The sequence below is a fragment of the Canis aureus genome, chromosome 7, assembly GCF_053574225.1.
Source record: "Canis aureus isolate CA01 chromosome 7, VMU_Caureus_v.1.0, whole genome shotgun sequence".
In the NCBI taxonomy this organism is placed as follows: Eukaryota; Metazoa; Chordata; class Mammalia; order Carnivora; family Canidae; genus Canis; species Canis aureus.
Window position 1 is genome coordinate 39,362,243 of NC_135617.1, and position 15,206 is coordinate 39,377,448.

The 15,206-nt window shown below is 37.1% G+C and overlaps 1 protein-coding gene across 8 annotated transcripts in view; it reads right to left on the reverse strand.

Annotated features, from left to right (window-relative positions):
* The window catches only part of SMAP1 (small ArfGAP 1), a 178,305-nt gene that overhangs the window by 87,926 nt on the left and 75,173 nt on the right, over nucleotides 1–15,206 (reverse strand). For 4 of the 8 annotated variants that reach the window (XM_077903462.1, XM_077903460.1, XM_077903467.1 and 1 more), the window contains exons 5-6: nucleotides 7,279–7,326; nucleotides 5,603–5,683 (exon numbers count right to left, since the gene is read on the reverse strand). The exons of 2 other annotated variants lie outside the window; for them this stretch is intronic. In XM_077903462.1, the coding sequence (XP_077759588.1) occupies nucleotides 5,603–5,683; nucleotides 7,279–7,326 (129 nt within the window). The remainder of the gene's footprint in view (nucleotides 1–5,602; nucleotides 5,684–7,278; nucleotides 7,327–15,206) is intronic. 2 more of the 8 variants (XM_077903464.1, XM_077903461.1) reach the window with 1 other exon arrangement.

Consider the following 15,206-nt stretch of genomic DNA (forward strand, 5'->3'; position numbering starts at 1 on the left):
GATACTGGCTAATGTCTTATGGATATTCCCTTGTATATAACTAGTTGCTTTTCTCTACTTGTTTGAAGATCCTCCCTTTAACCTGAACATTTCAATTACTATGTGTTTGGTGTGAACCTCTTCAGGTTCATCTTCTTTGGGGCCCTCTGTGCTCCACTGACCTAGAGGTCTCAGACCTAGATGTCTGTTTGCTTCCCATATTAGCCCTTTCCAGCTATTATTTCTTCAAATAATTTTCTGCCTCTTCTCTCTCTTCTCTTTAGAATTTAGTATGCCTGATGCTGTCCCAGAGGCTCCTTCACCTATCTTCACATTTTCAATTCTTTTTTTGTCATTCAGCTTGATTTCCACTAACCTGTCATGCAGGCTCACTGATCTGTTCTTCTGCATCCTCTAATGTGCTGTTAATTCCCTAGGATATTTTTCATTTCAATTATAGTATTCTTCAGCTCTGATTCTTTTTTATATTTCTATCTCTTTAATGAAATTTCTCAGTGACTTCATTTTTCTCTTCAGTTTAGTGATCATTTTTATGACTATTACTTTGAACTCTTCATCAGATAGATTGCTTAACTCCTTTTTGTTCAGTTATTTTTCTCAAGCTTTTGTCTTACTCTTTCGCTCAGACCATATTCCTCTGTCTCCTGAGTTTATCTGAGTGTCTTGTTCATTTTTACACAGCTACATTTCCCTGTCTTGAAGATAGTGGCCTTATGTAGAAAGTGTCCTGTGGAGCCCAGAAACCCAAGCTCCTCAGTCACTTTAGAAACAGGCAGTTCAGGGGTGTCCTTTGTGTGAGATGTATGCACCCTTTTGTTGTGACTGGGCCATGAGTGCTGGGGACATGCTGATGGGTGGGGTTGGCTCCAATGCCTGGCTGCTACTGCCTGGCTGTTATTACCATAGGCACACTGAAGGCATGGAGCTGGCCTCCAGCCCAGCTGGCTAAGACACCTGGCTGTGCCTGCTACAGGCATACAGGCATGCTGGTGGGAGCAGTGAGTCCCCAGTGTAGCTAGCTGCAAGGCCTGGCCACGACTGCTGCAGACATGCTGGTCGGCAGGGCTGGCCCCCATTTTATGGGAACACGAGTCACTTTAGAGTGGTGCTAGTGTCAGCCAAGGTTTCCCATTAGGTGAGGGAGGTGGGAAGAAGCTGCTTTGGGTGGGGCACTGGTCCTAACAGGCTGTCTGCCAGGTTGTGGTGGAATGGGAGCCACTTAGAAGGGTGCCTACAGAGGTAGGTCAGTCTTCAGGGGAACATGAAATGGGGGGAGTGGTTGCTAGCAAAGTTGATAGGACAGTGTCAGAAAAAGCATCTGCCAGTATCAGGTCAGCTAAAGGAGGACAAGAAAATAGTGCCTTCTAGTACTCTAGAGAAAGTTCCTACAGATCCCTGCCCCTCTGGCACATGCCCTAATTTTAGCCAATCTACTTTAACACATGCTCTAAGTACTTTTCAAACTGCTACCTCTGTTCTAGGTCTCCAAGCAAGTTAAACTGTTCACAGGCCCTTTAAAAGCAGGGTCTCTGTTCCCTATAGCCCTCTCACCCTCACAGAGTTAAGCTCCATTGATCTGGAAAGCCAGATGTTATGGAGGTTCAATGTCCTGGTGCAGATCCCCCCAGGGCAAGGGATGTCCAATATGGGGCTTGAACCCCTTTCACTTCTCAGGGAGGACCTCTGTACCTTGATATCCCTCCCATTTATGCATTACTATGCTGGGGGTTCATTTCCCAATCTGACCAGGTCTCTGCCCCTTGTATTCTTTTTTATATGGCTTTAAAAAATATCTTTAGTTGTATAAAAGCTGTTCTGCTAGTCTTCAGGTCTTTTTCAGACAGTCACTTTATATGTAACCCCAATCTTGGTGTATCCATGGGAGGTGAGCTCAGGATCTTCCTACTGTATCATCTTCCCAGAGTCTATTTTTAGCTTTTAACATTTTAATTATAATGCATGATTGGCGTAGATCTCTTTGGGTTCCCTTTTATTTGGAATTCTCTGGGCTTCCTGGCTGTTTCTCTCCCCAGATTAGGAAAGTTTTCAGCCATTATTTCTTCATTTAAGTTTTTGTCCTTTCTGCTCTCCTCTTTCTGCAACTCCTACAATGTGACTGTTATTCAGCTGGGAATGTTACTGATGCTATCCCCATAAATCCCTTATGTTATCTTCATTTAAAAAACTTTTTTTTTTTTTTCTTTCTGCTACTGTTTAAGTTCCACTGCCCTGTCTGCCAGGTCAGGTCACTGATTCATTCTTCTGCCTCACCTTATCTGTTGCTGGTTCTCTCTAGCATATTTTTTTAGTTCAGTTATTGTATTCTTCAGCTCTGAGACTTCCATCTGGTATTTTCTTATATTTTCTATCTCTTTGTTGAAATTGTCATCATCCATTCTTCTCCCGAGATCAATGAGTACCTTTATGACTACTACTCTGAATTCTTTACCAGGTAACTTACTTATTTCCATTAAGGTTTTATCCCCTAAAGTTCTGTTTATTCTTTCATTTGGAACATATTTCTGTTTCTTCATTTTGTCTAATTCTGTTTGTTTCTGTGTATTAGGCAAAACAGTGATCTCTCCCAGTATTGAAAGAGTAGCCTTAGGAAGACTGAGTTTATTTCAGTCAGTTGTCTGTGTAGTGTCCTGGGCTGGCATCTTGTCACAACTGTCTCCAATTGTTTCAGTCCTATGAGGCCCAGAAATGCAAGGCCTGCTATTCACCAAAGCCAGGCATAAAAGGGGTGTCCCCTATGTGAAATGCATGTATTTCCTGACTTTAGCAGGGTCAGAGGGGAGCACCAGCCCAAAAAGAGCCAACCCATCCAGTCTGCAGTGTGGGACTGTGGGGATGTGGAGGGGCAGGGCAAGCAGCACTATGAAGGTAGAGGTAGTGCAAAATGGTGCCTCCTAGCACCTGTCATGGCAGACACTTCAAACTTAGGCAATAAATCTCCTTCATATATGGTCTAGTAGCTTTTCAACTTGTTCCTTTGTACTGGGTTCCAGGACAAATGAGACACTGTTGATGTGTCCTTTAAGAGTAGACTACTTTCCTATAGCTTTTAGGATATCCTTGACATAAGGCCTGATGGTTTCCAAGCCAGATATTTTGGGGACTCATCTCTCCAGTACAGCTCCCAAGGGTTGGGATGCCTGATGTGGGGCTTGAACCCCTTGCTCCTCAGGGATATGCTCCGTATGTGAGAGATCACTCCCACCAGTGGATCAGAGCACTAGGAGTGGGTTTTTAGTGAGTCCATGTCTCTGCCTCACCTATCCTCAATATGGCTTTTTTGTCCTTTGTTGTAGAGGAGCAGTTTAGCTAGTTTTCACATCTTTTTTAGAGAAAACTGATCTATGTGTAGCTGTGATTTGGTGTGTTCATGGGAGAAGGGAAGCTTTAGGTCTTCCTATGCCACCATCCTGAATCATCAATGTCCACTTCTTTCTAAGACTTGCAAGAGGGAATCACACAGTAAAAGTGTGTTAAGGGTTTCCACCTTTTTATTCACATGAAAGCATAATTTCAGAGCAAATTTTGAAAAGGAAAAATTTGCCTTTGACACTCTTTCTCTTTCTCATGGTAATATCTACACTCCTAGAGTGCTTCTTTCCTGGACCTATGTGCTGATCTACGATACCTACAACATTCCAACCATGTACTTCATGCTCCAAAACTGTCCCCTACAGACTCCTCATGAACTCCCTTTGCCCTGCTAACTCTTAAATTCAAGTGTACCCAGCTTTCCATTCTCATGACCCTTCTCTTATCACTCAACACCCTTTCCCTGGGCTGCCTTATAATCTCAATCCTTCTCTCAATCCCTCTCTAACTGCCCCCAGCCTGGATCTCTTCTCTGGGCTACAGATTTGCATATCCAACCACCTACTAGATACCTGGATGTCCCACAGTCATATCTAACTTTTAATTCATCCCTCCCCTCTTTTGTTCTCCTCAAAACTGTTCCTCATTCTCAGCTTGCATCCTTTTCTCTCTGAATAGCACCATCATGTACTGAGATGCTCAAGCCAGAAACTGGAAGTCATAAAGACTTCCCAAACCACTGTCACAATCCATTGATTACTAAATCCCACAGATTCAGTCTTCTCAAAATCTCTTAAACTACACTCTTTTTATTCCCTCTGTCTCTAATTTAGCAACTGCTCCCATCATTTTATCCACAGATTAAGGCAACAGGTTCTCAGGCTTTTTCCACACTCCTCAGCATATAATTTATTCTCCACAGAGATGGGGAGCTGTGTGATGACAAGTAAATCAGATCCTGCTACCTTTTGTACCCTTAAAACTCATCATTAAAGTACCAGGACCTTTAGAGTAAAGACCAAAATCCTTCAGAAGGCTTAGAAGTAGGCTGTTCTCTCACTTCTCTCCCTATCCTATGCATGTTCTAACCATGCCATCTACTTGCAAATACCCAATCTACATTGCCCACAGGGTTTTTTCCCCCACAAGATGCTTATTACTCTAATTAGAATGCATCCTAATCCTCATAGCTGATGTTTATTAAGAATTTAAAATATATGCGGTGCCTCGGTGGCTCAGTCACTGAAGCATCTGCTTTCAGCTTAGGACATGATCCTGGGGTTCTGGGATCGAGCCCCATGTCAGGCTCCCTGCTCAGCGGGGAATCTCTTCTCCCTCTCCTTCTGCCTCTCTCCCTGCTCATTCTCATTCTCTCTCTCTCTCTCTCTCAAATAAATATTAAAAAAAATAATAATAAGATATATTCAGGTGCCTGGGTGGCTCAGTCGGTTAAGTGTCTGACTCTTGATTTCTGCTCAGGTCATGATCTCAGGGACATGAGATCGAGTCCTATGTTGGGCTTTGCTTGGGATTCTGTCTCTCTCCCTCCGCTGCTCTCCCAGTCCCCACTCACGCATGTGCTCTCTTAAAAAAAAAAAAAAAAAAGAAAGGAAGAAATTAAGATGTATCAAAAGATTGCCTTCTGTAGTAAATAGAAGCACAGTGAGCGAATATCAATCACAGCACACACTATATTGCATTAGAAACCTCCATAAAGTTCTCTGTTTTCCTCCATTAGGAATCACTGTCACCCCATCACCAACACATTCTAATGATTATCACTGATGAGTCTATATTTATAACTCTATTATTATATACATTACCGTATCTGTATGATGGCTACTTTTGCTTAAAAAAGAAACTTAACATTAATTTTCTTCAAATGCTTATAACAACGGAATGTTCTAAAGAAAACATTTTCAATCAAAGACTTTTCTAATAGATCAAAGAATTCAACATCAAGTATAAAAATATATATATATATTCCTGCAAGTATAGTCAGAGAAACAACAGTAAATTGCTTCTTAAATGTGGAAATATTATCTATAGTACCAATAAATCTGTCATTCTGAAATTAAACAGATCAAAGTCTTTTAATCCTACTTGCAGCATAGGAAAATATTTTAGAAATTGTTGTGTTCAATATATTTAATGCTGGAGACCCATCAAATATAAACAACTATTATACCACTTCCAAATTATGGCACATTGTAAAAGAAGTTCATTTAGCATTGAACACTATAGTATGCAGCTGGCTAGAACACTACCATACCTCCAATTTGTTTTTCTCAACAGTAGCTTGTAGAGAAGGAGAAGATACCAAAGGCTGAAGAGGAGCATCAGAGGAAGAAATCTGTGGAATACAGATGAAAAGTCAGAAGAACAAAGCGAAAGGAAGGTAATCAGAATTGACAGGCAAAGGAAAAAAACAAAACTCATGCATTTCTGAGATATAGAAGCACTTAGAAATATGGTAACTAAGGGGAAAAAAAAGCATGAATAGAGAGTATTGCTTTCTTAAAATTCCCACATGCAACTTCTAAATATAAAATTATTTATTACAGAATAGTGTGTGGTTTAAAATAGAATTCACTATGATATAAAATGTAAAATGTACTCAGGTAAGATCATACCAAAAGTATTTTAAAAATAAGCTTTTCATATGGTAAACTTCTACTTAGTATTACTACTGAAATACTAAAGCAGGAAGATAGGTCGTTTTGAGCAGCAGGAGAGTACATATGAATTTTTGTTTTTACTTGTAATAACTATATTAAGAATGGAAAATAAAACAAATAGTGCTGAAATAGTAAAAGTTAATTAAGTTTTAATAAGCTGTTTAAGAACGAAAAAAAAACTCTGAGATGAGCAGCAGCAGGACTTATCAAAAAGCAATTTATACACTTCCTTAAGATCAGTAGGTACAAACACCATTTCCAGTGCTGTATTTGCTGAATTACTCCCAAAGCATTATGAGATAGTTACATAAGCAGCAAAGGCAATTTATATATGAAATTGGATTTCACACATCTTCCTTCCCAATTTCTACATGCATAGTTGATCACTTTAATGGGAGCATTATCTTCTTGCTCTCTTTATTGCCAAAATATAACTAAAATATGTTTACAAAATGCATAGTAGATCTCTGGAGCCATAAAACTGACATCTGTATATATTGCTCTATCATATCAATAGGGCCTCTAAGGAATTATTTAAAATAAAGGTGCTGGGATCCCTGGGTGGCGCAGCGGTTTGGCGCCTGCCTTTGGCCTAGGGCGCGATCCTGGAGACCCAGGATCAAATCCCACGTCGGGCTCCCGGTGCATGGAGCCTGTTTCTCCCTCTGCCTGTGTCTCTGCCTCTCTCTCTCTCTCTCTGTGACTATCATGAATAAATAAATAAAATCTTAAAAAAAAAAATAAATAAAAAAAATTAAAAAAAATAAAATAAAGGTGCTATTATAGAAAGATCATTATGTAATGTCAAAATAACATTGGGAGGTAAGTCCTCAATCACTCTGCTTGTTATTAAGTTAGTTATAGTTCTAATTCTTGAATCACAATCCAAGACCATAAATTTTTGGGTTTTTTTTTTTTTTAAGCTTGAACACTGCTTGTTGGCTCTGTCATAATTGTGCAATTAGCCATTTAGTGACTACTAATGGAAATTACATATGGAAGAGAAGTTTTTTTTTTTTTTTTTGGAAGAGAAGATTTTAAAAGAAAAATACCTTAGACCCTAGCTTCAGAGCCGCTTTATCCCATTGGACATTTACTTGCTAAAGATCTTTAATTGCGACTTTATATAAAAATAAGATTTAAAAAGCACACAAATTCACTTAAGATGATAACCTATATCATAAAGACCTCTTTGTCCAAACTCATGTAATAACTGAACATAAAATATATGAGAGAAATAGGCATACTCAGCATGTCAAGGATTACTAACCCATGACAGTTCACTATTAAAGTGTTCTCCTTTTGACTGATCTGGCCACTGTTAAAACCCAGAAGAATACAAAATTATTTAATAAATAACAGTAATATAATAAAGCATTTTATTGCTCCCTTCCAAAAAAGCATTAATACTGTTTCAGCTAGAAACACAGAGTTGTTCAGTAGGAAAGACACTTGAAAAATCAATGGACAAATTAACAGGTGAACAGATAAACAAATTATAGTATACTCATAAAATGAACTATTATCTGCAAATACAAAATGAATTGTCTTAATAATACAAAAAAAAGGGATGAATTTCAGAAATATGTCAAGAGATGTCAGACACTAGAGTACAGAGGCACAAAGGAACCTTTTGGGGCAAAGGAAAAATTGTATATACCCTCTGTGGTGGCTACACAGGGTTATATATTTTTCAATGAACTGTGTGGGTGGGGGCTGGGGAAATACACATTAAGGGGCATTTGTTGTGATGAGCATTAAGTGTTGTATGTATGTGATGAATCACTGAATTCTACTCCTGAAACCAATGTCACAGTGTATTCACTAACTAGAATTTAAATAAAAATTTGAGGGGAAAAAAGTCAATGAACCGTATCTTAAATTGTCTGCCTTTTATTGCATATAAATTTTATCTTCAATAAAGTTCATTTTTAAAAAGTCAATGAGCAGGGTAAGATACATTATATGAGCAAGGAATTAGGAAATAGAGGTCAACATATGGATAATCAGAAGCAAGAAACACCACAAAACAGGCAGATGAGGGAGAACAAAAAAAGAACAGGGAAAAAGAAAAAATAAAGAGGCAAGAAAAACAAGGTGCCCTTGAATGTTCTTTCTAAATCTCTCAAAACCACTTCTCACCATCTTCTCCATTAAGCATCCTAAAAAAAAAAAAAAAATCACCATCATTTGTCACCTGGATTAATCCTAACTGGCCTCCTTGCCCCAAATCCTGCTCTTCTCCAAACTATGAAACTCTCAAGTGCAGATTTGATCACTAGATATTCCTAGTTAGAAGCTTTAAATAGTTCATACACGTTATATAAGGGCAGAGTCCAAACTCCTTAACAGGCTACAAATGTCATCTACTTTATCTCCCTATGATTTTCCTGCCCTGGCTAAACTATTGTCTAGCCATACATGATTCCCCTGGTTCCAGCTCTCTACTCTGCTTCTCTTGCTTCTGTTTTTGCTCCTACTATTTCCTCTGCTTGAAATACCCATACTTCTATTGGTTCTTACCAATCCTTTAATTTCAAGTTGACAATGCCTCTTCCAAGAAGTATTCCTTCATCACTTCAGTAGTAAAGTGGCCACCTGAGGTACTCCCAAAGCACTTCCTATAATTCTTCCCTATTGCAGAAATTATCACATGCCATCTTGTTAAGATCCAAATACTTATCAGTATTCTTTGTTTAACTGACTGAAGTTCTCTAAGAAAGACACTGTTTCTATTCTGTTCACTATCTTTAGTTTTTGGCACCCAACAAGTCTCAGTAAATACTTGTGAATGTTACAGAAAAATAAAAAGGAGGAAGGGAGCATCTCAGAGGAAGAACCAAAAAGAGGCTCAATCTCAGCAGTTATCACTGTCCTTAGTAAGTTCACTGTCTGCTAAAATACTTTTCTGAAATCTCATGTTATCTACATTTACTATCAAGAATTTATTTTGTAACTAGACATTAACACATTTCATTCTAGTACATTTATAGAGAGAGAGCAGAAAAGACTTTGATCTTAGAAAATTTCACTGGAAATTGATGGTGTCAGTAAATTCAGTTGTTATGACTGAATGTCTCTTTACTCCCTACCATTCTTGTGCCCAACCCCTCCATCAATGAGAGAATGCACAGTGGGAACCCAGTAAAGATATTCTTCAGGAATAAATGAGTTAGAGTCCTTCCAATTGTTCGTAAGCCCAAAAGTTCCTCTCTAGGCCACCACCAAAGTAACCTATATGTGAAGAAATTCCTAAAGTAATACAACTACATAAACTCACCTCCTGCAAAAGAAAAACTGATTAGGCAAAACAAGTATCCAACTCCTGCCTAACCAGGATAAGGTGAGTAAATACATATTGAAATGATAAAAATATCAGTGTGATTATTTGAAGGCCATAAGGCAAAATGTTTATTTATCTTTTCAAGAAAAGATCAAATTATTTTCTTGATCAAATTTTTTCCACTACCACCCTTTTCAACAAAATAATGCTATAATAATAAAATCTGGTGTTCTAAAACACTGAAAAACATAATACCACTAAAAAAAGGTCTATGGATTAATTACTAGCAATACACTGCTTCAACCCCATTTTGGAAACTCTTGGATATGTTTTCTAAGTGGAAATTTTATGATAACAATTATCAAATGGCTTAATTTTATGATAACAATTATCAAATGCAATCTCATGACCTTTCAATATATTGCAAACCTCAGGTTTTTCAGGAGTCCAGAAATCATCTTAAAAATATGATTTCCCACATCAATGTAAATGACACAAAAGCTGAAAATACATTTACTGAACTAATAAGTAAATCGTACAAAAGACACCATCAATCAAACTCATCCATATGAGGCTTAAAAGGCTTTGATAAACTTAACTAAGTAACCACAGCCACCAAGTATGTAGAAGAAGCCTAAATTTTAATATACTAACTTTAAAATCTTTGCATAAGTCACTACGAAATGTAGAAATCTGGAAAAGTTTCAAAATATAGGTCCTTAATTGCTACATCAAGTCATCAGCAAATCATAATTAAAGCACGGAATAAAATGTGGACAAACAAATCAAACAACTCAGGTCAAAATTATGCCAGTGATCTAAAAAGTCTTAGAGTTAAGTCTTAATTATCTACCTGCTTGAAGTCACTTGCTGCTGATAACTTCCCCATCTTCCTTCAATATAATCATTATAATAGTTTATTTTTACTGAGCACTTATGTGCCAGGCACCTTATTAAAAATGCAATATGCCTTATCTTATTTAACTCTTGTAATATTACTATGAAAGGTAGATACCACGATCATTCCTATTCCACAGAAGAGGAAATTAAAATTGTAATGACAAGAATTAACAAAGAAAGCCAACTTGAAACTGCTATTTTATACTAATCCTAAGTCATTACCTAATTATTCATCTAAGTTTCTCATTGCTATTAAAGAACACTTAAAACTCATTGCAATTCAGTCTTGAAATCACTCATGTATCTTAAATAATTATATCATTAGTAAATTGTGAAGAGTTTAATAAAATGACTAGTGCTATCTTATTTTATAGTAATAGTATAGAAATACTGTGTCTATAATAATTTCTAAGTCGAAATAATTTAACTTTACTTTTGTTGTATTTTGTCTTTATATAATACATACACATATATATAAAACAAGTGAAAATTTTGTTTTTAAACCCTTATATTATTAATATTCAATTATATGGTAACTGATTAGAACAGTAATTTCATGTGAAATTCAAACTGGAGAATTAAAATCCTTGTGTGCTACAAATTCAAGTATGTACTCAAAATGAGTTCTGAGAGATGAGAAGTGATAAAGGAGGCAAGTAATATGTAAGACAAATTGAAACAAGAACAAGCAAGTGCTCATTTTAAAGTCACTAACTCCCAAAGATTGTCAATTGGTTTCCAAGACAAAATTGAGGACGTGAGGGGGTCAGGAGTAAATAGTTATAGTTACTTATTCATTTTACTGCTCTAGTAGATTTTCTTTTTGTTTCTGATCATTATAATAGCAAATGAATAATGAGAGCATGGAAATACTTGTGAAGAATTGGGGGGTGAAATAAGGGAGAAGGGGGAGAGGAAATGAGAGAGGGAGGGAGAAGGCATGGAAGGGGAGAGAAAAGCTGCTGATGGAAAAGAGCAATTCATATGGCAGAGTTCAGCCTCATCTACTCAAGATCTGTTAGATCTTCTAGCAACTCATCTAATCACTGTGCTTCCAACTGTGATTCACTATTGGCTAAGGAGGGGAAGGGGACAGGACAGAAGACAGATTTCTGTACTCAAAGTTTTGCAAATTCCCCTATCACTCATTCAATTAAGGAACAACCAGGAAGGTCAGATTCATTCTGTATCACTAAGGTAAGAATTCTAAGATGGCCACAAGTCCCATGCCTTGGTATACATACTCTATATAATGTTCTTCCCTTAAGTGTGGGCAGGATTGTGAACATGAAAGACTTTCTCTCTTGACTTGGTTACTATATAACAAAGGTTAGGACTTTGCAGATGTCATTAAAATCCCAAAATAGTTAACGATGGTTTAATCAAATAAGAGACTCTTCTGGGTGTGCCCAGCCTGATCAGGTGGCCCTTAAAAGGTGATGGGCCCATTCATAAGATAAGAGATTTGAAGTGTAATATAAATTCTCCGATGAAGAAATAAGCTGCCATGATCTGAGAGGATGGGGTTAACTGTTAAGGACCTGAGGGGGGCCCCTAGGAACTGAGAGTAGTCCCCATCTGACAGCAAGTACACAGGACCATAGTCATACAACCACAAGGATATGAATTCTGACAACAAATCGTGAGCTTGGAAGACAATAAGCCTCAGATAAGATCACATCCCTGGCCAACTCTTTAATTTTAGCCTGTTGATCTCCTGAGCTGAGAACTGAGCCTGTCCAGATTCTTAGTCAACAGAAACTGTAAGATAACAAATCTGTGTCATTTGAAGTCACTAAATTACTAGCAATCTGCTAAATGGCAAGAAAAAATTAACACAACAACCATGCCTTACTCAAAAAAGGAGAAGTCCTCCATATAATTCCTATTGCCTTTCAAGACTTATTTCCTCTTACATTTATTCTCTCCTCATCATCTACCCACCCTGCAAAGTCCTCTTTCACACTCACTAGTAAGACAGTTTGATGGGCTACTCACCAAACCCAAACAAATAATATACGTAAACTCTTGTTCTTCCTTATCCTAATTCAGTTGAGATAAAATGTCCCTTCAACTTGAAATGTCCTTTCTGCACTATTAACACTCAGGCTATTTTCTCTTTGCTGAAATCCTACATTTCTATTAAGGATGATTTCAAACATATGTCTCCTTTAAAAATTCCCCCAGTCAAAATTAACTACTGCTACCTAAATTCTGTGTTCCCATAGCACTTTTATTCTTCTATCAGAGCACACCGTGCTTTAGAATACGCCTCATTGTACATATACATTACATTACATGTGAATAATGTTTCAGAGTGAGTTAGTATCGTACAGATTATATCATTTCTGGGGCACCTGGGTGGCTCAGTTGGTTAAGCAACTGACTCTTGGTTTTGGCTCAAGTTGTGATCTCCAGGTCGAGGATTGAGTCCTTCATCAGGTTCCCCGCTCAGTGAGGAGTCTGCTGCTTCCCCTCTCTCTAACCCCCTCCCCTGTCACACATACACTCTCTCTCTGAAATAAAGAAATCTTAAAAAAAAAAAAAAATTATATCATTTTAATCTCAGTGCCTTGTAGATGGTATACATTCAATGTTTGTTGCATGACTAAAAAAGCAAATAAAGGAAGAAATAATCCAGGAGAACTTCAACAGCCAATCTCTGAATTTTATATATAGTTTCAAACTATCCTGTGAAAGGGTACCACAGATCTCAGGGGTAAGAAAGAAAAGTACGGAGGTTCGATATGAATAAGGGTTGCTGTGCTCTGCCCACATTGGTGCCCAGCACTATGCAGTTACTTTAAAAAATACAAAAGAAATGAGATGTCATTTTTTTTTTCTGTTTGAGGCTACAAAACAGTACAAACTGTAGTACCAAAACATTTCTACTCGGAGATATATTTTCCTTTGTTTTTATCTAAACTTTGCTCTTCCTCTTTAAGCTTCCTCCCTTAATTCACACTTAGAGTACTGCACAGCACTCAAAACCATACAGCATATACCACAAGCTCCCTCCACAAAGCAGCACATACAACCCTCCTGCTTTCTCAGAAGCACCATGTTTATAGGACCAGATACCACATTTATTAACAGCTTGCTGATGCCAGTTTTTACAACTATAATAAATCCCTGGGTATGAAGGAAATACCATCCTATATTTTCATACTCTACATGATGGATTTCTATGAGGCTTAGTTCATAGACTCATTAAATGGCCTGGCAAGCAGGGGGCAATATCACAGAAAAATAGCAAAACTCTTTGCCATTGTTTCCCTATAGTTTATTGCTTTGTATTTTGCCACAATAATCTGAAATATTTATGTTTCAGAAGGGCAAGAAATTTCTCATTTTTTTAAAAAGGGTTTAAGAAGTTAACTGCCTTATAGAGAGATACAGGGTCAATCCTCAGGCCCTTACTCTTGTTTAAAATAAGAAAATAATAAGACAGTTACATATATTGGCAACACTAAAAAATACCAGCTAAGAGAAGACAGAAAAACTACAAAAATCAGACACAAAAGCTGTAAAGATAAAGCAATTTGGAGCCATTTAATATCAGGGTAACAGTCATATCAAGCTTAAGTCACTCATGACATCTTTTTATCAGAGTACAATGAGTACAGTTAGTATTCAAACTGTCCCTCCTGGGATCCCTGGGTGGCGCAGCGGTTTGGCACCTGCCTTTGGCCCAGGGCGCGGTCCTGGAGACCCGGGATCGAATCCCAGGTCGGGCTCCCAGTGCATGGAGCCTGCTTCTCCCTCTGCCTATGTCTCTACTTCTCTCTCTCTCTCACTGTGTGCTTATCATAAATAAATAAAAATTAAAAAATAAAAAACTGTCTCTCCTTAGATATTCTCTTAAATGCACTAGTGCTCCTTAAGTACCTTAGATATACGATACTTATACTTTGTCTCAGGTTTATTTTTTCAACCTAGTCTCACATCCCCACTATGAAGTTAAATCTCTCTGAAAGCAAAAGTCATACTAGGAAACAGGGACCATAACAAGTGATCAGCAATTACTTAAACAAATGTTCAATCTATTACTGAAAAAAAAAAGATATAAATATATAATGTAATTCTTAGTGATACATAAAATTAGTTGCTTATACACTGATTGTCATGAAAGAGAAATATTTTAAACTTGCTAAAATATAAATTTTTAACAACTTATTCTTTTGCTTATTAAAGAATAAGAGGAACACATTTTCCCTTGGGTTGAATGTGATTTTTGTGAACTTTCCTAAATTTTCATAATATGAATAATATAATCTCAAGACTATCTTGAAATTTCCATTCTCAAGCCTATGAAAAATGTAAAAATGTGTAGAATGAATATCTCTATAAACCTTACCAATATTCATCAAATGTTAACATTATGCCATACTTGTTCTCTCTCTCCACAGACAGGCAATACACACACACACACACAAATCAACTGCCAGGTTTCACTGAAGATTTAAAATAATTTATTATTATCTGAAAATGAGTTACAGATACCATGATACTTCATCCCTGAATATTTTATTCCAGGACATATCTCTTAGTGAATAAAGAAATTCTCTTAACTGAGCATAATACCATTTTCACACCTGGGAGAGGGGAGATTCCATACCAACAGCTATCGTCCAAAGATAAAACTGTTTTCCTATACATTACTACACAAAAATAATTTCCAAACTGTTGTCAAGAAGAAAAAAATACTTTAAATATAATTAAAAACAACAAAAATGTTTACGATTTTTTAAAAGGGTATTTAATGTGAGAGAAACAAAACATACAAGACTCTTTAACCCTAGAGAACAAACTGAGGGTTGCTGGAAGGAAGGGGGCCGGGGATGGGCTAAATGGATGATGGGTACTGAGGAATACACTTGTTGTGATGAGCACTGGATGTTATATATAAGTATGAATCACTAATTCTACTCCTGAAACCAGTATTACACTGTATGCTAACTAGAATTTAAATAAAAACTTGAAGAAGGGGAAAGGATGTACAATGTAAAACCATA